This window comes from Cydia pomonella, chromosome 21 (genome assembly GCF_033807575.1).
Source record: "Cydia pomonella isolate Wapato2018A chromosome 21, ilCydPomo1, whole genome shotgun sequence".
NCBI classification, from domain to species: Eukaryota; Metazoa; Arthropoda; class Insecta; order Lepidoptera; family Tortricidae; genus Cydia; species Cydia pomonella.
The window spans coordinates 6,243,283-6,268,847 of record NC_084723.1 but is presented as its reverse complement, the minus strand read 5'-3'; the positions used below and the strand labels follow the sequence as shown (position 1 = coordinate 6,268,847).

Below are 25,565 nucleotides of genomic sequence, written 5' to 3'. Positions count from 1 at the left end.
AGAAGGTAATTCTATTAATTGCTATTTTAAATAAGATTGTGTAAGAGTTTTTGAGTAATATTTCTACTCGGATTCCCGCGGTGTGGCACCGTCCGTACTGATTACCGCTTATTATACGCTGAAGAGCAATTAAAACAGGCCAATTTGCATAAACATCCAAAAACGTGACTGTAAACTGTAAGTGAATTGTATTGTGTATTATATAATATTACATATCGTCGTCTAGTACTCACAACACAAGCCTTAGGGTTGTTTCACACGTACCACAACCATTAACCATTACAAATTGAACCGTAAACTATAACCGTCCGTTACGGTTTACGGTTCAATTTGTAATGGTCATGGTCAATTCTAATTAACGTTCGGCCAACACTGACCACAACCACAACACGTGGTCGGGCGCATATTTTATATTGAAAATGAATAGTACAATTCACACGTACCACATTTTGCCGTAATGGAGAGATTATTAAAAATACTTTTAATATTATACTTAGCTTATTTAATCTAGAAAAAATTATTATAATTACAAAATATCTATACAGGGTGTTTATTTAGTTGCCTGCAATATTTTATGGGGGTGAATATATAGGTCCTACTGAGCTAATTTTACTATGGGACGAACCCCGAAATCGCGAAAAAATGTTGGCTGTTTAAATATAAAGATAGTTTATTATTCAAGAAGGCATATTACAATGCGCTTATTAACGTCAAATAAAGCTACACCGGCTCATACACTTTGGCTGTCTGACCTTGAAATTGTTCGCGATTTCGGGATTGGTCTCATAGTAAAAGTTGTTCAATATGACCTATATATTCAGCCCGTAAATATCCTGTATAAAATAAACAGTATCCTTACACCTGATATAAACGATTTTAGATTTGCAAACCTGGCTATTGAGAGATGTAGACTACTGAAAGACATGTCAGTCGAGGACATAAACGTGCATCTGACTAAAGAGGACGTCCAAGTGGCTTTAGAGTTGCTACAGAGGGAGAAGGTTCATGTTCGGTAAGTTTGTCAACAACAACGCTTCGATTTCAAATGTCAATACTGTCATTGTTTACAATTAGATTTTACATTTTGTTCATGTTGTTCCGACTTCCGAAATAAAAGTTGTTTGCTGTACAACTTTACACAAAATGTTTAGAATCTCTGATTCAGTGATCTTCAAGAATGAAGGTGACAACCAGGGAACAAATATGACATGTATTTCAATTTATAAGTATATATGGCAATGAAACTACCAAGCTTTGTGTTATTAGTCTGGCAAACCAGTATGTCAGTTGAAAAAAGCGCGGAATCCAAAATTTGTATTGAAGTTCGACTCTTCGTGCCTGCATTTTTCAAACACGCCGCCTTATCTACTTAAAAAATTAGCTTGCCAGACTATATTAAACGAAGTGCAGATTGGTTCTGGTTTAAAAGCAGCTCGCTGGAAAGCAGTTGGAATGGAGAGTAAAGTTTTTTTTTAATATTTTTGTATTGCAGATACTCTTCCCTAGTAATGGAGCTGAATTCGTTAGCATCATCAGTATTCGATCTGTCCCCATTGGACCTGTCCCAAGACCGAGCCATCAACCCGCAGTACATCGTCACCACCAACGTGGACGACCACTGGCTCGCCAACCAGGTCAAAGCCAGGTCAGTTCCAAACAGATCTTTTTAGGATTTCGTAGTCAACGAAGAAAATTATAAACCCATCCCATGTTATCTCTTTTAAGTGTTGTTACTTGACGTGTCGTGACATCAAATATTTGGCATTTTTTGTTTTCAGCGAAATCGTCAATTCATAGGTATTATTGTTAAGAATTTTTTTTTTGGTAAAAGCCAAAAACTAGAAAGTTTATTATACGAAAGCGATTACTTAGGAATAATAATTACACGAATAATAACGATTATCATTTCAAAAGTAGTTATTTACCTAACGACAAATCTGCGCGTCATCGTGGATGACACGAACTATAAATATATTTATTTTGTATTACAGATGCTGTCAAACCAACTGCGTTTTACCTAAGATATCCAAGCAGAAGGAGCTCGCTTCGCTATTACTAAATTTGTCAAAAGACGAACTGTCAACTGTCATCGCGTGCCCAGAGTTTGACAGGAAACTACTTGGCACCTACTTCAAACAGATCTGTGATAATTATCTAAAAGAGTTTCTTGATGTGGCGTCCGCTTGCGAACGCAAAGAGTTAGAGCGAGACAACATCAGAGAACAGAGAGAGATCATAAAATTACACGAAGAAATGATATCATCAATGGATAGTAACAAATTGAATGTAGTCAACAGCTTACAAGTTTTTAAAAAGGGTGACAAAGAATCCAAATCACAATTCTTTATACCGGTTAATGAAAAAGAGAAATTCGGAAATTTAGAATTGACTGATGAAGACACAGAATTGATTCCTCCACAGATGTCTGAATTATACGAAGTCGCTATAACCTCCTTTGACAAAAGTCTCTCTGAAATAATAAGGCAATTTCCTAAGCAAAATCGGCCTTTAAGCCAATCTGAAAACTTCAACTTAACTGTAGAACAAACTATAGATAAATATACAAGACGATGTCATCAAGTGTTTCAAGACAAATTATTCTATCAAGAATTCATTACAGTCCAAACAATTTTAAAAGGATTCCTAGAATCCCTGCAAAGGACTTTGAGTCTTATAGACGATACTGACTGCGATTTATTAGAGAAATGTATAGAGAGCATACTACCCGGATCTTTAGCGAAGAATATAGCCATCTTTTCTGTGATATCTTTACAGTATTTGACGTTTTTGATAAAGAATAAGAAACTTGTAGAAAGTCCGGTACATACTGACGTTTCATTTAGAGCAAACGTAACCGTCACAGATGATGTAGTAGTTGACAATGTCATAGTTTTGACAATTGATAATGTAGCAGAGGCGTTGGGCTGTAAAGAGATATGGAGCGGGTTGAATTTTGACAGTAATGTCAATCGGATGCAGTCTGCGATCAGCTGTTTGTATGCGATTGTGAAGTATCTAGTCAAGGTTTGTAGTCGTGCAGTTGGTAACGTTTAAGGTTTGCAGACTCATTATTAACGTTGCTAAAGAGTATGGTTAATCCTATTCTAATAAATTTTTGACTATTTAATTATTTTTTAAACTATACACCGTGTTTTTTTTATTTCAGTTAATTTCAAGGGAGCATTCCTGAGCTTAAATTAAGTAACTTTCTCAAAGACACCGGTATTCTAATTAACTCCATTTCGGAGATATTTAATAATTTATTTTTATCTTATAAAGCCCTTACAAGCGTATACACTTGCCTTAGGGGTTGTTTACATATTGATTAGTGTTTAGTACAAGTTTATACATTTACTACTAAACATAAGTACTATCTCGGACGATTGATGTTCGAAATGAGATTGATAAGTCACAGTTGTCAATTGTTTGGTTGAATTCAATGGAATGGAATGGAGTTCGGCCAACACCAACACAAAATGAACCATTACGAGTTGAACCGTAAACCATAACGGACAGTTACAGTTTACGGTTCAATTTCTAATGGTTAATATTCAATATGGTCAATTCTAATTAACGTTCGGCCAACACTGATTTTAACTATGTAACCTTTAGTAGTTTAAGAGATAAATAAATAAATAAAATAAATATTATAGGACATTATTACACAAATTGACTAAGTCCCACAGTAAGCTCAATAAGGCTTGTGTTGAGGGCACTTAGACAACGATATATATAATATATAAATATTTATAAATACTTAAATACATAGAAAACACCCATGACTCAGGAACAAATATCCATGCTCATCACACGAATAAATGCCCTTACCAGGATTTGAACCCGGGACCTTCAGCTTTGTAGGCAGGGTCACTACCCACTAGGCCAAACCGGTCGTCAAACTATAAATGTATAAACGTAAACGTAACGGTATAAACTTTAAATGTGGATTTCTTTAAATGCTTATCTTGATATTGTGAGTACTGAATATTAAATAGTACTATACTACGCGATAATTTCATACTTACCATATATGTTTATTTTTAAATTTATATTTTTTTTTGTGTATGTTAGTCTATAAGGTATTTGTAATATGGGCCGTGTTGCTTGAATCAAATTTTTAAATAAATTAATAAATAAAGTACCTAGTATAAAACACGTGTTTGGTGCCACAACAATGGCATGTCATGTTTATTTAATTCTCATAATTTAAAAACAATATGCACTTCAAAACTACTGTATTACCAGCCACACTTTTTATATCGGAGTACCTTATGTTTTGTCAGTAAATAAATAAATTAATTAAATACATTTTACAGTACATATGGGGCTACTTTATAGCACTAGTGCGAGAAGTAGCATATTATGTTACTGTGTCGAACATTTAAAGGGCCATATGTACTGTAAAACGTTGTACGATACATGTGCGAATAGGTAATTCGCAACTCGTGTCGATTTAAAACACTCCCTTCGGTCGTGTTTTAATTTATCGCCACTCGTTTCGAATTTCCTATTTTTCGCACTTGTATCGTAATGTACTATTATTGGCACAAGGCTAGTACATTTAGGTGTTGAAGTTCCTGACTTCTGAGCTAAGTAAAACCTGTGTTACAGAAGTCAGTGTCCTCCCAAACAATATAAACTATTATGACTCAGGACTTATTAACTACATTTACCATTTACATTTTAGATTGAAAGTAGATAATTTTAAGGCTTGTTTTAATGAAATTTTTCAATAAAGTCATGTTCGTGTGAACGATGGTATAACAAAGTATTCTTTTTACAGGACACCAAACCAATAACACTAAATAAATACATAATGACCGATGAAGACCCGAAACCAGATATAATCATTATAGGGGACAAACTGGTCACCCTCATAGAGTACTGGGAATCGAACTTCTGTACCGACGGTGCGAGTGAAGTGCTTGGCAAGTGCTATAGGAAACCTATCGAGAAACTACTTGTCAGTTTAGCGAGGTTTGTTTGCATTCTCGTAATAAGCAAAACTTAACGCAGATTGCGCTGCAGTAAAATGGTTCCAGTTAAATTAGTAATTTGTCAATAATTGACTCTTAGGCTCCAAAAGAAAGCGCTAGAAAGCGGTAGCGTTCTGTGCGCAGAGGTTTCAATTTAAAAATCACTGTCACGTTAGCAAGATGTATAATATTATTTTGCTTCCCACTAGGTTCTCGTTCCATCCTAAATGCTTAATAATAACAACAACAACAACAATAGAGCTCAACAAGGGGGGTGGGGGGGGGGGTTATGCTAGGGTCGGCAACGCGCATGTAACTCCTCTGGAGTTGCAGGCGTACATAGGCTACGGAGACTGCTTACCATCAGGCAGGCCGTATGCTTGTTTGCCACCGACGTAATATAAAAAAAAATAAGGGAAATGTGGAAAAATCCACTTTTTCTGACGCGACTCGAGCTTGTGACACGGGGATACCATCTTGCCGCTCTAACAACTGAGCTACCGGACTTATCATTTGACAGTGAATATGTCTATCAAGTCCTTTATTGTTGCCAACGCTACTCAAGAACCTTTTTATTCGAGACCAACGGTTCTACGAGCAATGTGACCCGCCCTTATATGAATTAGTTTGTATATATGTAAACACTTTATTGTACCCAAGACCAAGTCAAAATTACAATGGAAGAAATTAAATACAATGTACAAAGGCTTTATAAATAACAGATAATTGTACAAAATCTCATGTTTCTGTTTTAGACTGGACATAGTAAGCAACATGGCGCTCATACCGCCCATAGCCTGGTCGTCCGTGGAGGTGTTCTCCAAGAAGGACCAGCTCCAGAAGATCGACCTGCCCCTCCAGGCCTTCCAGGATATGGACGTTTTGGAAGCTTTCTTATTCAGGTCAGTATTTAGACCTATCATAATCAGCCGATTCGTGCTCTGTGCATGTGGCGCCGCCCTGTGGGTGTGGGAGTGGATCACAGCTGCCAAATAGTAAGAAGATGTCGTCCCACGAAAGTTCAGATTTTTACCACGTCGTGCCTTAGCGTCGCTAGTATTTCCCACTGTTGGGCACAAAAAATTTAGTTCTCACGATAACCCACTGAGAAGCTGAGACTTCACACATTATTTCGTGTATTCACATTTTCTTACGATGTTTTCTTTTACCTTAATTGCTATTTTTCCCGATTTGATCATACTTTAGGATCCCCTTTATTTATGTGACACCTTGTACTTGTTTGTATTTCAGAGTGAACCTAATCGGTTGGTCGTCAAAGAAGCAGTTCGAGGAAATTTGGGTGGTTCTCCTCGGAGCGCTGCAGGGCAACGGCGGGCATTGGGCCGTGCGGGGGATCACGCAGCTGCTCACGGGCGCTCGCTGCGCCAGGCACGTGCCGAGGGACCTGGGCAGGACCAGCCGGGGGTGAGTGCAGCTTAACAAAACGAGCAAAACGTTTGAAATTCGAGTGGTTCTCCTCGTCGGGAATATTGGGCCGTCGGGGAATAACACAATTGCTGACGGGCGCTAGGTGCGCCACGCACGTGCCTAGGGACCTGGGCAGGACCAGCCGGGGGTGAGTCCAGCTTAACAAAACGAGCAAAACGTTTGAAATTTGAGTGGTTCTCCTCGTCGGGAATATTGGGCCGTCGGGGAATAACACAATTGCTGACGGGCGCTAGGTGCGCCACGCACGTGCCTAGGGACCTGGGCAGGACCAGCCGGGGGTGAGTCCAGCTTAACAAAACGAGCAAAACGTTTGAAATTTGAGTGGTTCTCCTCGTCGGGAATATTGGGCCGTCGGGGAATAACACAATTGCTGACGGGCGCTAGGTGCGCCACGCACGTGCCTAGGGACCTGGGCAGGACCAGCCGGGGGTGAGTCCAGCTTAACAAAACGAGCAAAACGTTTGAAATTCGAGTGGTTCTCCTCGTCGGGAATATTGGGCCGTCGGGGAATAACACAATTGCTGACGGGCGCTAGGTGCGCCACGCACGTGCCTAGGGACCTGGGCAGGACCAGCCGGGGGTGAGTCCAGCTTAACAAAACGAGCAAAACGTTTGAAATTTGAGTGGTTCTCCTCGTCGGGAATATTGGGCCGTCGGGGAATAACACAATTGCTGACGGGCGCTAGGTGCGCCACGCACGTGCCTAGGGACCTGGGCAGGACCAGCCGGGGGTGAGTCCAGCTTAACAAAACGAGCAAAACGTTTGAAATTTGAGTGGTTCTCCTCGTCGGGAATATTGGGCCGTCGGCACGACACGTGCCTAAAGAACTAGGCAGGACCAGCTGGGGGTGAGTGGAGTTTAACAAAACGAGTAACACGTTCGAAACACTTTAGCCCTGACTGTGACGAATTTCTTATAACAACTCCTGTGTTTTGTGTAAAAATGTCTTAACACTATTAGGTGACCGGCAGCTTGGCGAGCGGCATATCAAGGCCGTACATACGTTTGGTCCACCACAATGTTTGAACGTACGTCCAGTCCGCGAACTTAGTTAGTGTTAGTGTTTCTGGGCATTTTCCGCAAATCACAACCATTGTACCTATTTGCGTGAAACGAGGTAGCACTACTCCAACCACCCCAGCTCCTCCACGAAGCCTAGCAATGTTTTCAGGTGAATGTGTTTTTTTGTCCGCGGCCTTAAAAAAACACGTGACACTAACATTCATCCAGCTTGAACTAGGTAACTATTTTTTTACAACATTTTAAGATCCGATTATAACATTTGCTGTCTCGATTTATTTAAATAATATTTAAATATCTCGTATTATGTACAGAATCCAACGACTTCGCAACATTCTAGTCGGCACTTCCTTCTTCTCACAACTGGACAACATCAACTTGGAGCGAATCCCACTTCTGAACGATGGCGCCCCGAGCTACCATTGTGCAGAATACAATGCCGATTACCTCAAACTGTCTGCAGGTAAAATATATTTTATTCATAGTAAGGAATGAATGAAGAATTTCCTATCTCTATCGCTCGCTCATAATTATATTGCTGCCCCGCTCGCACAGTGTCATTGACCATCGGCATCATAGGTGTCACGGCAATATAATCACGCGTGTCACAGGAAACTGCAGCGTTCGGGCGTTCTCGGCTCCATTTGGCTTAGCATTGCTACGAGCTATTATTAGGGTTGGCAGAACTTGACGTTCCTTTGCATGCACAACCACAGGTAACAAAATCACTTCAATTTTGACAACCCTAAATAGCCGAAAGGGATAGTGTCATACATTAGAAAGGGACAGCAAGACTCGTCCCTGAATCGCTGTCAAACTTCGGTTTTGTGGGAAGTTTCCTTTCTGTACACTAGTATTATTTTTTATTCTGTGCGCGTGTGTGATAGAGATTGAAACAGGCGCATCAATGTACAAAATTCTTCGTGCCTAGCATCCTTACTTTAGTAATGCACGAATTTGCTTGCTCTCTTGTTCAATGATACGTGTAGTCTTTTTGCAGGTAACAATATTGACTATTTCATTCTGCGTGTTTTAATTGCACTAAACTTTGAGAACTGAAAGCGATCTATTACTTATTTATTTGTGGCGGCTGTCAGAGGTGCAGTCGGTGCTTGACGTGGGATTTGCTCAAACATTTATTGAGCAAATAGGCTACAAGGGCATGTCAACTTCTTTTACAAGTAGGGAATGCGAAAACCGGCCAAACTTCATAACCGGTTTCGGTTACGGTTCATTATCTTGCTCGCGTTGTCAGGGCATTTTGCTACGGCTCATGGGAGCCTGGGGTCCGCTTGGCAACTAATCCCAAGAATTGGCGTAGACACTAGTTTTTACGAACTGACCTTCCAACCCAGACGGTCCGGTTTTCTCACTATGGTTTCTTCCACCGAAAAGCGACTGGTAATTATCAAATGATATTTCGTACGTAGGTTCTGAAAAACTCATTGGTACGAGCCGGGATTTGAACCCGCCACCTCCGGATTGCAAGTGCTCTTACCGCTAGGCCACCAGGGCTTTGGTTCCGGTTACTTTTATGTCCCAAAATAACCAATAATCGGTTATAATCGGTCACGTTTATTTTCTACAAAAAATATAAATTTACAATCAAATAATTAAAGAATATACGAAAATGATGGTACAGTATTAGGGACTTAGGAAAAAAAACTACTTACTAGATCTGGTTCAAACCAATTTTCGGTGGAAGTTTGCATGGTAATGTATATCATATATTTTTTTTAGATTTTTCATTCTGTTATTTTAGAAGTTACGGGGGGGGGGGGACACACATTTTTTCACTTAGGAAGTGTCTCTCGCGCAAACTATTCAGTTTAGAAAAAAATGATATTAGAAACCTAAATATCATTTTTGAAGACCTATCCCTAGATACCCCACACGCATGGGTTTGATGAAAAAAGATTTTTTGAGTTTCAGTTCTAAGTATGGGGAACCCCCAAAATTTATTGTTTTTTTTTTCTATTTTTGTGTAAACATCTTAATGCGGTTCATAGAATACATCTACTTACCAAGTTTGAACAGTATAGCTCTAATAGTTTCGGAAAAAAGTGGCTGTGACATAATCGGACAGACAGACGGATATGACGAATCTATAAGGGTTCCGTTTTTTGCCAATTGGCTACGGAACCCTAAAAAACAATCATTAAAATATCCTTAGAGATGTAAAGGGTTTATAAACTACAGCGTCACTTATATTTTTTTCGCAGATATTACAGACTACGCGCCATACTTCGTAAGGAAAGAAGTGAAGCGAGCCAGAAAGAACAGAGACGTCGACGTGAACAGCTGTTTGCAGCTCCTAATGGATGTCACTTCGCAGATGTTAGATCCTAAGGTAAATATCAAATAACAAAAAAACAAATCGATTCTTGTTCTAAAATTAAGCAAAATTGTGGTATATATCAGTCCTTTAAATAAATACATAATGTATTAATTTCTGCTACCAAAAGGTTGTAGGATCCTATAGATGTGCTATACGCGCCTGAGATAACACTGACAAGGACAAACAATAATAGCGCTTTCTCTGCTACTCCTACTGAAGGATACATGAGACTATCCCGTTCGGTCATTTCCCCCCACCGCTCATGCCTGATCCAGTTATACTAGATTCATGTCTGTGTCTGTTTTTACCTCTTGTTGATTTACTGTATTCATTGTATTGTTTTCTGTATTAAGATGCGCAATAAAGAGTTTTTGTAATGTATTGTATTGTACTTACAAAAGATCCATGACATGATGTTGATTTTGGATTTGTATGTGGGCTATCGTGCCTATTTTAGGTATTGATGTATGTATACAGCAAAAAATACGTTCTTAATAGTAGATTGTTAACCAACAGATGATAGGTACTCAGGTCTTATGCGTTCGAGCGCAAATAGCCCGAGACTGAAATGGTGCCTTTCAATTAACAATTTAGTTAAAAGTATCGAGATTTATAGAATGGGGAATTAAATTTCAGAATGTAAATTGTACAAATCCATTTAATGTCTAATTTTTATTGTTTATCGTAATATAAACTAAACAAAACGTACTGGGAAAGTAAAATGCTCTAGTGCAGAAATGTATCATTTTCTGCACACTTTTTAAAACAACAACGACCCACTTTTAGAGCACGACAAATGAAAAATGTGTCCAAAACAGATGAAATTCAATTTTAACTATTTCAACTATTAAAATTCAATACACAGGTTCACCACCTAGGCTTCAACGATTTTTCCTAATCTTTAACTAATATTACGGTTTAAACTCACGTATTTTTAGTCACTCGCGCCACATGTTTCGGAATTTCCTTTCTTATCTTCTTTTTTACCTTTACCAGGCACCAACAGGCCTAGCGACCCGCCTGGCGCTACTGACCAGCCTCATCTACTGCAGCGACGTGTACAGCGACGCGGCGCAGTGGCGGTGCGGCGCCGCGCAGCTCATCGCCCTGAGCGGGGCCAAAGGCGACATCACTCAGTACAGGTACTACTGATATAAATTAATAGAATAGAAAAGTATCTTATGTAAATACTACAATAATATTGGTAAAATAAGACAGTACTTCAACACGCCAACGGAGCGACAGCTGACGTTTACGACGCTTCATGATACAATTCACTGAGTACAGGTGTTAAGCTGTGGTAGCCTATAGCCCTGAGCGGGGACATCACAATAATTCATCTATTGATTGAGTTTACAATATGTCTTATAACTAGAAAACAATGTTTGACTACTTGAAAATAATCATCACGCATTAGCGTCTAGCTTTCCGATATAAATGACAGAATAGGGGCAGGAGTAAAATCGAATCACCCAGTCTTGAACACCTTTATATCATTTAAATAGTATACTTGAAGTTACCCCTTGTATTATTCTGAACGAAACACTGCAAAATCTCAGTAATCGATAAGTTTCAGTTGCTAAACGTTTATTTTATTATTTTATTTTATTCGGAAAACCAACAGCTTAAGTAAACTAAAACTAAATAAACATAAATATGTATCAGAGAAGCCAATTACAGGTTTCCACAGACAGGATACAAACGCCAAAACATGCTATGAGAAAAGAAAGAAGTAATTTGTTTCTTATTTAAATCAAGAATTAAATTAAACCTATGCTAATCTCCTGCAGCCAGGGGAGCAAAGAAACTAGATGCCATAAGGTTTTTAATGATTGCAGGTTTCATTATTACATTATTACATTGAAATATATCTCAAACTACAAAGTTCTCCGAATCAACAGAATCAACTGTTGAATGGAGAGAGAACAATCTGGATCTCGTCAAGGCTAGAGTAAATAGGTATCTCATAGGTAAGCGTGCTCCACCGTAGACGCATCATCACTTACCATAAGTGTAGATCGAAAAAAAAAATATTATACGTAACGTGAGCTTCCTTCATGATTGTGATGTCTTCTTCTTTGTCAGGGGTTATGTAAGGTTCTATAGCCTAAATATCACGGCGACCATTCCTAATCTATTGTGATCGCCACCTACTACAACTCTCGATCCAAACCTGCAACTTCAAACAGCTGCAGGATCTTCTTGATCTCGAGAGACCCTAACTCCTCAGGACGCAATGCGTGTCCGCCCAGGATTGAGTCACGAGTGCGCATCAGGCAAGGGCATTCTGCGAGGATGTGCAAAGGCGTCTCCTCTGCCTCCGTACAGAGTCTGCACCGCCCCATGTCACGTCTTACGTAATTGTGATGTCTTACGTTTGCAATAGTTTCATGAAACTTGTTTTAATAATCACATATTACCTGCTAGAATTTTTCCGGATTTTCTGTTATCCATAATAATGTCTTTGTTTAACAGTGCGGCAGGAAGGGCTCTACTTGCCGCTATGCAACGGGCGTTGTGTGTGGAAAGGCATGATACACAGGTATGGTATTTGTGTACTTTCAGAACAAGTTATGTGTTGTTTGCTAGTTTGTATAGCCTTTATAAGCCTCAATTAGATAATTATATTTTATCCCTTTCTCAAATCAAAATGACCGATTAAGACAAACGATTAATAGCTAATTGAGGTTTGTAGCGCGTATATGAATAACGCTATTAATTTATTAGCAATATGTAAACCAATATTTGAAATTTAAAATATGTACTTGATAATAATACTGGCGACCAAAGGAAACATTAGGAACTCTGAAATAAAACTACGATGAATACAAATACGAGTTTGGAATTGTTAGAATCGTCTCGATATGAAGTTACCGTCTAAAGAAAGTACAATCTGCTAAAGTTTCCTACTTATCGAAAGTGAATTTTATAACTAAGTCGTTTTTAAGTATTAGTTTTTTATACTTAACTTTTTCATAATAACTTAACTGTTTATTTAGTCACCTGCTATTAATTTACGGGGTGAATATTTAGGTCATACTGAGCAACTTTTACTATGGGACTAACCCCGAAATCGCGAAAAAAAATTTAAATGTTTCATACATTTTGGCCGTCTATGTCTGACCTTGACATTTTGTATGGGAGAGTAATTTTTTTTACGCGATTTCGGTATTGGTCCCATAGTAAAAGTGACTCAGTATGACCTATATATTCAGCCCGTAAATTATTGTAGGTGGCTAAATAAACATCCTGTATGTTGCAACAGGAACTCCAAACAGTCCACCAGAAGCTCCTAAAGTCGCTAAGCTCCCCGTACGCCCCGCTGCGTCAGGCGGCGCTGCAGGGCTGCCTGCTGCAGCTGGGCGGCTCGCGGCGTGTCGGGGCCGCGCCGGCGCCGTCGCCCTACCAGGAGCTCGTGACGCAGCTGGCGCTCCACGTCCGGACTCATCTGCCGCATGACACCAGGTCACTTCTCTCCCCTCTCGTCCACGCTGCAGGGCTGCCTGCTGCAGCTGGGCGGCTCGCGGCGTGCCGGGGCCGCGCCGGCGCCGTCGCCCTACCAGGAGCTCGTGACGCAGCTGGCGCTCCACGTCCGGACTCATCTGCCGCATGACACCAGGTCACTTCTCTCCCCTCTCGTCCACGCTGCAGGGCTGCCTGCTGCAGCTGGGCGGCTCGCGGCGTGCCGGGGCCGCGCCGGCGCCGTCGCCCTACCAGGAGCTCGTGACGCAGCTGGCGCTCCACGTCCGGACTCATCTGCCGCATGACACCAGGTCACTTCTCTCCCCTCTCGTCCACGCTGCAGGGCTGCCTGCTGCAGCTGGGCGGCTCGCGGCGTGCCGGGGCCGCGCCGGCGCCGTCGCCCTACCAGGAGCTCGTGACGCAGCTGGCGCTCCACGTCCGGACTCATCTGCCGCATGACACCAGGTCACTTCTCTCCCCTCTCGTCCACGCTGCAGGGCTGCCTGCTGCAGCTGGGCGGCTCGCGGCGTGCCGGGGCCGCGCCGGCGCCGTCGCCCTACCAGGAGCTCGTGACGCAGCTGGCGCTCCACGTCCGGACTCATCTGCCGCATGACACCAGGTCACTTCTCTCCCCTCTCGTCCACGCTGCAGGGCTGCCTGCTGCAGCTGGGCGGCTCGCGGCGTGCCGGGGCCGCGCCGGCGCCGTCGCCCTACCAGGAGCTCGTGACGCAGCTGGCGCTCCACGTCCGGACTCATCTGCCGCATGACACCAGGTCACTTCTCTCCCCTCTCGTCCACGCTGCAGGGCTGCCTGCTGCAGCTGGGCGGCTCGCGGCGTGCCGGGGCCGCGCCGGCGCCGTCGCCCTACCAGGAGCTCGTGACGCAGCTGGCGCTCCACGTCCGGACTCATCTGCCGCATGACACCAGGTCACTTCTCTCCCCTCTCGTCCACGCTGCAGGGCTGCCTGCTGCAGCTGGGCGGCTCGCGGCGTGCCGGGGCCGCGCCGGCGCCGTCGCCCTACCAGGAGCTCGTGACGCAGCTGGCGCTCCACGTCCGGACTCATCTGCCGCATGACACCAGGTCACTTCTCTCCCCTCTCGTCCACGCTGCAGGGCTGCCTGCTGCAGCTGGGCGGCTCGCGGCGTGCCGGGGCCGCGCCGGCGCCGTCGCCCTACCAGGAGCTCGTGACGCAGCTGGCGCTCCACGTCCGGACTCATCTGCCGCATGACACCAGGTCACTTCTCTCCCCTCTCGTCCACGCTGCAGGGCTGCCTGCTGCAGCTGGGCGGCTCGCGGCGTGCCGGGGCCGCGCCGGCGCCGTCGCCCTACCAGGAGCTCGTGACGCAGCTGGCGCTCCACGTCCGGACTCATCTGCCGCATGACACCAGGTCACTTCTCTCCCCTCTCGTCCACGCTGCAGGGCTGCCTGCTGCAGCTGGGCGGCTCGCGGCGTGCCGGGGCCGCGCCGGCGCCGTCGCCCTACCAGGAGCTCGTGACGCAGCTGGCGCTCCACGTCCGGACTCATCTGCCGCATGACACCAGGTCACTTCTCTCCCCTCTCTTCCACGCTGCAGGGCTGCCTGCTGCAGCTGGGCGGCTCGCGGCGTGCCGGGGCCGCGCCGGCGCCGTCGCCCTACCAGGAGCTCGTGACGCAGCTGGCGCTCCACGTCCGGACTCATCTGCCGCATGACACCAGGTCACTTCTCTCCCCTCTCGTCCACGCATCTCTGTCTGCAGAATTACGCCAGTCTTTTCGAAAGACGTCAAGGTCGCGCCGCCATCTGCTGCGAGATCTGCCGTGACGCCTTGGTGTCCACTCTGTAGTTTATTTGGCCCACAAGCGCCCATTTAAGCTTAGCGGCTCAGGGATACGCCGGCTACTGTGGTTTTGGAATTTTAGTAGTTATTGGTTTTACAAGGGCAAGGGAAGGAAACTAGAACGTTCGGGCGTTCTCGGCTCCGTTCGGCTCAGCATTGCGCCGAGCAATTATTAGGGTTGACAGAACTTAACGTTGCTTTGCGTACACAACCACAGATTTGCGAGGGTTAAACAAAACTTTGCCACCGAGTAAAACACAACATTTTTCACCACACCAACGCAAGGAAAATTCGAACTATAAAATATCAAACAAAATGAAACCAAATCAATTAATAAATCAAATATTAATGATATAACATTTATCATTTAAAAGTCAATTCTATCAGCCAACATACGGAAACGATTCGAAATTTGCATTTGATTACTTTACCACCCATGTTCATTCAACTTTCTCATCAGTTTTTGAAGTACCAAGAGCTCCTTTACCAGCGAGTGTGGTTAAAATTATCTTGTTATTTTTTTGTTTCAGACTGTCCCTATACGAACAGAGCCTCTACTGGGCCGTGCTGTTCACTCTGATAGAGCTCGGCCATCCGGACCTCATAAATATCGCTGTGGACTTCGTGCTAGCCAAGCCTAGGCACTATTGCATCGACCTGGTTGTCAAGGTAACCGCTTTTATCTTACAGGAGACCGCATTTGCTTGAGGCAACTTAATACGAAAAAGTTTCTGGTGGTCAGTGTAACTAACTAACTGCTTTGGCTCAGCGATCCAAAAAGAATCTTGGCCTCCGAAACCAGAGAACGCCACCTACTGTCCCGATCCAATCAGTCAGTCAGTCAGTGAGTGATGATCTTCAATAAAACGATAGTAGAAAGTCTTCGGGTATTTATTAATAACTTCTTCTTATAGATATGACAAGATTATTAATATTAATATTATAGCGACCTGTGTACCGTGTCAGGGATATAAAGCAAAAGGGGGCTGTCATAGTGACACTTGGTAAAGTTTGACAGAACGTTGCATTTACAAAGGATGTTATGACAGGTGCGTTTATGGAGTATGCTACAGTCAGGACTAAGTTTTTGTCGCTGACTGTACTTTTCTTTCCACAGGCAACTAATACTCGTCGAGACAATTATAACAACCCCAAACAATTAGTTTGCGTTGTTTTCTCGCATCCCATGGCCATCTTGTTTCTCCGTCAGATCAGCTCCATGTCATCATATTATTGCATTGTCATCCAATTTATATGTGTATGCAAAATTTTAGCTCAATGGTAAATCGGGAAGTGGGTCAAATATAGCTTCCAGGATTTGACTCACACAAACATACATACTAACAGGGCAAGTTTAATAAAAGCTTGTAAAAAATTACGAATACTGAGACCAGAGGATAAATGAGCCCGGCCGGAGATCTCCGTCCAGTATTTTGTGCCCCGTATGTATTACATACGGATATATCCGGTCATTTAACCCCAGTCGAAAAGCAGTTTTATTGAAAGCAGTTTGACGACCGGTTTGGCCTAGTGGGTAGTGACCCTGCCTATGAAGCCGATGGTCCTGGGTTCAAATCCTGGTAAGGGCATTTATTCGTGTGATGAGCATGGATATTTGTTCCTGAGTCATGGGTGTTTTCTATGTATTTATATAAATATTTACATATTATATATATAGTTGTCTAGTACCCTCAACACAAACCTTATTGAGCTTACTGGGGGACTTAGTCAATTTGTGTAATAATGTCCTATAATATTTATTTATTGAAATCAAAATAAAGCTGCCTTTCGACTGCTAATTAGATCGGGTGCAAAAAAAACCGTCGTAAAATCTGGGGCGGCCCGCGCGCGTGAGGAGCGGTGGACAAGGGAAACAAACAACTGACCGGTAATCTCCGGCCTGGGTAGATAGAGGGGTACTTTTTTGACAGCTTGGTAGACGACAGGTTAAGCGATAAATCCGTCTGTTGTTTACCTCTTAGTGAGTTGTTGTATTCATTGTATTGTTTTCTGCATTGAGGTGTGCAATAAACAGTATTTGTGTTGTATTGTACCTATGATTATTTTTCTTTTCAGGGTATCTCAAACACAATCCGACAGCAAGTCCTGCCAAAAGAACTGAAAAACAATGTGATAGAGAAATTGACGGAAAACACCAAGAAATATTCGGAGGGGCACGCCCTGGTGATTCTTATGGTGCATCTGTTCTCAGGTATGGCACTATTACTTACGCTTCGATGTAAGTAAAAGTATGACCCGCCAGATGGCAATACCGCAATTAGTAACTGTCTATGGCCCTGCAGGCATTTAACGACTCGTGAGACTCATAAGTCGATAGTTTGGTCGATATACAACATTCGGGTGATTCCCCGACGACTAGTGGCAGTATGGTATGCGCTTTGGATATCTTCCGCACCTCGCATCCTGACCCTATCGGATAGACCGATTTCGATGCGATTTTACGTGAAAGGAAGTTTCCTTGCCGTGGTTCATATAGCTATGTTTGATAGAAATCGATTTAGCAGATTGAAGAGTATCAGCTTTTTTCTATATGATGATATGATTTAAGGCATTTTTGGCATAAAACTGCACCTATAACAATTTCTGCCTATAATTTGTCTATGATTTAAATTCGTAATATCATAAATAAAAATTTCTGATTTATCAAATTTTACCTAATTTCCAGCCGACAACAAACTCTTAAGTCCAAAACTGACCTCAGACGTCTCCAACATGGACCCAGACATCCTCATGAACTCAATGGAACGCATAACCCTCCTCTACAAATTGTTGCGCAAATCCGAAATGCCGGAGACTAAGCAAATAATAACGAACGCACTGAAATACTTCTTAAGGGAGACGTTGCCGCCCGCGGCGACTTTGAGTCGAGTTGTGATCGAGTTTCTGGAGACTTGTAAGGAGAGCGAGAGGGAAAAGATGGCGGTGCTTAGTGAGAGGGAGAGGAGGATAGAGAGTGCGGTGTTGAATGCTGAAGTTGTTTTTGAGGTAAGAAAATACGTATCTCTTTAGTTATTTTCTGTTCTTGAATTATAATGTAAGGCTTGTGTTCAAGCATGAATTTTCTCGTTCAAAAATTGTTGACACTGTATTTTGATATTCTGAAGTATTAAAAATGTCTGTTTGTTGCCAACTGCATTACCTAAATCAGTGCGAAAGTATGAAAAAGACTCAACGTTATTCTGAACGTCAAGATACCAGGTAAGGACCTTCACTGAACCTTGGGTCAAAAGTTAGTGAAGATCGACCTTACTTTGGAGCCTCCCTTTTCTGAACTACTGTTTATATTAGGTTTTAATGATTGGGGATTTGGGGTGTCTCTTAATATGTTAGATCCTGTAGATGGTTTTAGAGGGTAATTAATTACAAAAATTAAACACCGTGATTTTATTGAATTCCGTTAACTTCGGGGTATGGGTAAGTACGTTTAAGGTAACTAAAGTGCGTCAGTCAGCGCCAGTGCCGGCAGGTTGCGGAACCGGTCCTAGTATTGATAATGTTGATACGAGTATGCAAGTATTGCAAGCGGGCGATAAGCAGTTGTTTTCGCATACACCTCGACGCGTATCAATTAGCTCGGTGTGCGAAAATGATAACATAGTACCTGACCGGCAATCTTTTTCGGATATTTTAAAGAAAGAAGGTGAATGGCAAGTAGTCGGGCGCTCGACATTGAAACCAAATTCACGTTATAGATTTTTAGGTAAAAAAGGTTGTGCTATCGCTAGTGGCGGGAAGTTCAAGGCCGCTGACCCGAAGTTACCAATGTTTATAACAAAAGTACACCCCGATACAACTGAGCAAAACATAGTAGACTATATTTACGATAAGACCACAGAGCGAATTACTTTAGAAAAGCTCTCAATTAGAAAAGAAAAGGATCACAACGCATATAAGTTTTGGGTACCTAAAAGTAAGTTAGACTTGTTTTTGAATGAGTCGTTATGGCCTCAAGGTGTAATTTTTAGAAGATTTGTGAATTTTAAATTCAGAAAAATGGAAGGGACTGGCAATACGGCCCTTGGCGGCGCGAATGAACAATTAAATGGGAGATAACAACTCTTTATATAAATTAGTTACCTTTAATTGTAAGGGTGTAAAACGGTCGATCGATAGTGTACGACAATTATGTCAAACATCGGACATAATTGCACTACAGGAGTTATGGCTTATGCCGGATAGTATCTCATTTCTTGGCAGCATCGATGATAATTTCGGCTATACTGGAACATCGGCAATCGATACTACGACCGGTATGCTGCAGGGCCGACCATACGGAGGAGTCGCGCTACTTTGGAATAAAGCGGTGTTTCGTGACGTATCCATAGTGCAATGTGGTAATCCGCGAGTGTGTGGTATCAGTGTATCGCTCGGGCAAAGATCATTCCTGGTGCTAAATGTTTATATGCCAACAGACAAACTGGACAACTTGACTGAATTTACGGACTGTCTTGCGCTGGTAAGTGCTATTGTTAATAGTAATAACGCCGAATCGGTTTACATTCTTGGAGACTATAATGCTCACCCGGGTGAGCGCTTTTACAACGAACTGGCTTGCTTTTGTACCGATCAAGAGTGGGTTTGTGCGGACGTTGAAGCACTGGGCCGGCAGTCTGGAACTTATACATTTATAAGTGAAGCGCACGGATCGAAAAGGTGGTTAGACCACTGTGTGACTACAAAATCTGGCGCGCCTTCTATTACCGATATTTACGTCAAACTCGATGTCATGTGGTCCGACCATTTCCCATTAATTGTAGAATGTAATTTTAATTTTGTTAAGCCTAAAATGTTATGTAATAAAAACTTAGTAGTAAATAAAGTTATATGGGGTGAAAGAAATTCGGAACAAGTAAAATTATATAGCATCCAGTGTCATGACAGGTTAAAAGAAATAGATTTTCCAGAGCCTTTCCGGGACTGCAGTGGCCACTTGTGTAACAACCCTAGTCATCTTATCTTAATTGACAAGCTGTATAATGAAATTATAACCGCTTTGAGTGATGCTGCAACTGTTTCTTATAATTTAAAATTAGTTCGAAATAGAAAACGTGTAATAGGCTGGAATAAATATGTTAGTGCGGCTCACAGAGAGGCTAGGTGTAAGTTTAATCTGTGGAGATGGTGCGGTGAACCGAAATCGGGGCATATTTACGATGATATGCTGGAAAGTCGAAAGATTTTCAAATCGCGTTTAAAGTGGTGTCAGAAACACGAGGAGCAAATAAAAATGAATATCATTGCGGAACATCATTCTAGGCGCGATTTCCGTAGTTTTTGGAAATCTACCAATAGATTGAATGGTAAGCCCGGTCTGCCTGTGAGTGTCGATGGGGTGAGCGAAAGTGGGTCTATAGCTGAGGTATTTAGGGAACACTTTACAGTTAAGTCACCTTTAGGGCCGTCGCAGACTTGCATGGCCGACTCTGGGACCTGTGGACGGGAGACGACCGCTCAGTTTACAGCAAAGGATGTAAAAATGGCTTTAAATTCTATTTCTAGAGGGAAGTCGCCTGGCCACGATGGTCTCAGTGTTGAGCATCTGCATCATGCCGGTCCGCACGTGAGTCGAGTGCTGGCGATGTTTTACTCGTTTTGTATAGGACACACTTACTTGCCGTCTGAAATGATGAAAACTGTAGTGGTTCCTATCGTAAAAAACAAAACAGGTGATGTGAGCGATAAGTGTAACTATAGGCCCATTTCGCTTGCCACCATAGTGGCGAAGGTGCTAGACGGTCTGCTCAATTTCCAACTAGACAGGTGTTTAAAAATTCACGACAATCAGTTTGGGTTTAAACCAGGCCTGTCGACCGAAACCGCTATTTTGGCATTGAAACAGACCGTTAGGTACTACACAGACCGCCGAACAGCTGTCTATGCCTGTTTCTTAGACCTTTCAAAGGCATTCGACCTTGTGCACTATAACATCTTGTGGCAGAAGCTTGACGACATCAACTTGCCAGCTGACATTAGTGGGATTTTTAAATTCTGGTACCACAACCAGGTTAATGTCGTCAAATGGTCGGAATCTTTTTCTCAGCCATATGGACTGGAATGTGGTGTACGCCAAGGTGGGTTAACCTCACCGAGGCTATTCAACCTATATATTAACGCACTGATAGAGGAGCTCAGTAACACTCGTATTGGCTGCCATATCGATGGAGTTTGCGTAAATAATCTGAGCTACGCCGACGATATGGTGTTGCTGAGTGCCTCGGCGTGCGGACTGGCTAAGCTCATCTCTATATGTGAGAAATACGCTTCTAGCCATGGTTTGCTGTATAATGTAAACAAAAGCGAATGCGTTGTCTTTAAGGCCAGAGGTAAAGCTACACCCAAGTTTCCAAGTGTCAAACTAAATAGCCATCCGCTACGAATAGTGGATCAATTTAAATATTTGGGACACATGGTTACCTCTGACCTTAAGGACGACGTAGATATTGAACGCGAACGCAGAGCGTTGTCCGTCAGAGCTAATATGATAGCTCGCAGGTTTGCTCACTGTTCCAAAGATGTAAAGGTCACCCTTTTTAGGGCTTACTGTACAACCTTCTACACAAGCAACCTGTGGGCTGATTATACTCGTAAACGGTACAGCGCTCTGCGTGTTCAATATAATAACGCTTTCAGAGTGCTGATGGGTCTGCCCAAATTCTGTAGTGCATCGGGGATGTTCGCGGAGGCGCGGGTAGACTGCTTCTACACCACCATGCGCAAGCGAGCGACATCCCTTGTGCGCAGAGTGAGGGCCAGCTCCAACAGCATTCTGAGTATGTTAGCAGAAAGATTGGATTGCATGTATTTGAATAACTGCTGCTTGATACACGCACGCAGTAATAAATAATTGTACAGTGTAGTTATTAAGTATAGTTATGTATAGATAGTTATAGTTCTAACACTTGGATAAGATTTACTAACACAATGATCCCCGATGGTCTTAAATAAAGAAATAATAATAATAATAATAAAGCCTAAAGTAATATATGATCACGCGCCATATTGCGGAATTTCATTGGAACTAAATTTCTCATACTAAACTGAACTGTCGCCCTATGCAAGAGAATAACAACGCCCTCTTGACAATTATCATATATCGGGTCGGGCTTTAAATGGCATAGTTATTTTTTTATCTGTATTTTTATTTATTTTTTATTTTTATAAAAATTCATTAATTGTTGCATATATAGCGTTGTTGTAACCCGGGCATTACATTTAACTCAACCAAACAATTGAAAACGGTGACTTATCAATGTCATTTCAAAAATCGATTATCCGAGATAGTACTTACGTTTAGAAACAATCTATATTAATAATTTCGTCAAGGGGTACGGTAGACTCGATCGAAACCTTATATGAATAACAAAACATAAAAAAATATTGATTTCGAGTCGACAACATATATACGCAAAATTCGGATTATGGAGAATTTCGTTAAATTCTAATGGCACTGACAAACAAACCGTAGTCGCCATCCAAACAAACCGCACTCGCCATCTTGGGTATTTAATAAACGTTCCGTTTCATACTAGCTCTTAGATACGCCTCGCCAATCACATCACGTGCGTCGCGCCAAAGAAGTATCCACCACAAAGAACTGTGTAAAACGAAACGTTTTGCCGGAAACATTGAGTGAATCAAGTCGTTGACGTTTCGCGAAAATATTGTTTTTGACACTTTTTTATGATATAAGTACTCTTTGTTATGTGTTTTTTCTTTAAATTAAACCTAAGATTGATCGATTGCGATAACAACCATAGAAAAAATAATACTAACCATAACCATAGAAGTAAAAGTTTTAGTTCAAATGTCAGTTGCATAGAGACACACATTATGCCGAAAATCGTAAGTATTTCATAAAATCTTTCATTGGTCGTATCTTTGTCTTTCTTTGGTCTTTTGTTTGATGATACCTTTACCATTTTGTTAACAGCCGAATCTCCTTGCCTTTGGTAAACATTGTCACAATTGTGGAAAGTGGATGCAGCGAAGGGCTCTTCGTAAAGATGGTAAGTAATATTTTAGTAGGTATATAGACAGATTGTGTTTTTAAGTGAATTTTGTTCTATGTTTTCTTCTTAAAGGGTGGATTGTAAAATTTTGCATTTAAATAAAGTAAGTACTTATTTACTTCCAGTGGCATGCAATTTTTGTGACGGCAAAATATTTGTAAGAAAATGCAAGCAAATGCAAATGTGCAGTCGATGTGTAGAATGCGACAACATTATACTCGGTAAGAGGCTCAATATTTTTTCTCTATAACCCGACAAATAATAATAAAGGACCACATGCATAGCCTGTGTTGCGGTGTCATGAACACATACAGAAACAGACACGATTTTTGTACCGTTTTTCTTGATAATGGAATGGACCCCTTCATGCGCAAGTTCAACTTGAACTTGGCTGGTTCTTATTATACAATTAGACATTATAAATTGTATAATATGTTTTTGCAGATAATTTCAATTATTGCGAGTGTTGTGGCCTAGAAACAATTAGGCAGTTAAGAATAACCAAGGCTCGGGCACTTTCAAACCTTTTTCCAAAAAATCAAACTGCTCCTGTTTCATCTGCCTCTACAATACAACCTGACAAATCCCAAGATTTATTTGAAGACTTTCGGGTAAGTTAATGGTGCAGGTCATCGAGTACAGTAAAATGAAAAATAATACTTATTACCAGATAGAGGTGTGAGGATATACCTACATACAGTACATACATACACAATACTTATTATTATTTGAATATTTGTCTAATATATTTTCTCCTTTAAGGTCGATAACGAAGAGTTGACATTAATTGAAGAGTCGTTGGTGACTGATGATGTTTCTTCGGACAACGAGAAAAAACAAGAATCAATGCTGTCAGTCAGCAGTTATTTTATTTCTTTAGAAGAAGAGGAGAAAGAAAAGATATCAAATGGCTGGCAGACCCCCGAAGAAACGTAATTATTCAAGCAGATTTAGTACAGAACATCAGCCCCCCAGGACTAACTATGTATATTTAGCACTTTCAAATAACACCATTCAAGTATCGGTACATTCAGTTGGTTCTATGATTTATGAATGTGTTCAATGTCAAGCACTTCATTTTTTAGGTGAAAAAGTTAAGAATCATTTTAAAAATTGTTGTCATAATGGGAAGGTATACATAGACCCATATAGAGCATTGAAGCCAATTCCAGATATATTATTAGATTTATACGAAGGCAATACGTCTGATGCTAATCATTTTAAGGCTAATATACGACAATATAATTCAGTATTTGCAATGGCATCCATAAATTCAAACTTGAATACACTCCCTCCAGGTGTTTTTACTTATAGGGTACAAGGGCAAATTTATATAAAAACTGGATCTTTGTTTCCGTTGCAAGGTCATAAACCACAATACAACCAATTGTACATAATTGAAGATGAAGCAGCATTAAATGAACGATTATCTGATTCTAGAAATAACACATGTAGAAGTAATATAATGAGGTCCTTACAAACAATGCTCAATGAATCCAATCCTTTTGTCAAAATATACAAAAGGGTGGCTGCAATTTTAGCTGAAGAGGAATTAAAAGCAGCCTCAGAAAATCGACCCAAATATTCGGTATCAATGCAGTTTTATAAACATAAAACTCTTGATTTGCGTCGGTATAACACTCCATCAAATAATGAGGTAGCGGTCATCTTTGTAGGAGAAAACGGCGAACCTCCATTAAATATAGACTTTTCTGTACAAGAATATTCTCAACATTTAACTACACTCAAATCAACCAGTCCCAATATTGACCCTTTAGCCTTTCCTTTACTTTTTCCTAATGGAGAACTCGGATGGCATGAAAATCTTCAACACAGAGAAGAGAGTCGAACTACTCGAAGCCGTCTTACAATGTTACAATTTTATCAGTATAGACTTGCTGTTCGTAAAAACTTTAGCCCATTATTTTTCGCCGAAAAACTTTTTCATGAATATTGTGTCTTGGCCTATGTTAGGATTGAATCTCAAAGATTATTGTTTCTTCGAATGAATCAAAAACAGCTCAGAGCTGACAATTATAACAATTTAATGGATAGCCTGTACAATAATGATAGAGAAACGGGTCAAGGCATTGGTAAAATGATAATATTGCCATCAACTCATGTGGGAAGTCCCCGGCACATGATGCAAAATTATCAGGATTCCATGGCAATTGTATGCAAGTATGGTAAACCAGACTTATTTATAACATTTACGTGCAATCCGAATTGGCAGGAAATACTAGATAATTTACAAGGCACTAAAAAAGAACATAGACCCGATTTAATTGCCAGAATTTTTAAACTTAAATTGGAGGAACTTTTAGATGACATTACAAGGAAACATATTTTTGGAATACCGAGTGCGTGGTTTTACACCATTGAATTTCAGAAACGTGGGCTTCCACATGCTCATATGCTTATTATTCTAAGAAATGAAGATAAACCAAGGTCATCAGAAGATTACGATAAA

General features: G+C 41.5%; 2 protein-coding genes across 2 annotated transcripts in view; both read left to right on the top strand.

The window, feature by feature from the left end:
- The window catches only part of LOC133529468 (huntingtin-like), a gene marked incomplete in the record, with an annotated part of 63,021 nt that overhangs the window by 30,410 nt on the left and 7,046 nt on the right, over positions 1-25,565 (top strand). Inside the window, 14 exon segments of the mRNA XM_061867184.1 lie at positions 885-1,012; positions 1,493-1,645; positions 1,992-3,024; positions 4,784-4,977; positions 5,732-5,878; positions 6,228-6,401; positions 7,761-7,909; positions 9,669-9,796; positions 10,781-10,926; positions 12,260-12,326; positions 13,050-13,249; positions 15,596-15,734; positions 17,142-17,277; positions 17,752-18,071. Of these exon segments, the coding sequence (XP_061723168.1) occupies positions 885-1,012; positions 1,493-1,645; positions 1,992-3,024; positions 4,784-4,977; positions 5,732-5,878; positions 6,228-6,401; positions 7,761-7,909; positions 9,669-9,796; positions 10,781-10,926; positions 12,260-12,326; positions 13,050-13,249; positions 15,596-15,734; positions 17,142-17,277; positions 17,752-18,071 (3,114 nt within the window).
- Positions 22,391-24,036, top strand: LOC133529469 (uncharacterized). The gene is made up of 5 exons (XM_061867185.1): positions 22,391-22,928; positions 23,017-23,092; positions 23,221-23,316; positions 23,540-23,706; positions 23,858-24,036. The coding sequence occupies exons 1-5, from the start codon at positions 22,788-22,790 to the stop codon at positions 24,029-24,031; spliced, it is 654 nt and encodes a 217-aa protein (XP_061723169.1). The 5' UTR covers positions 22,391-22,787; the 3' UTR covers positions 24,032-24,036.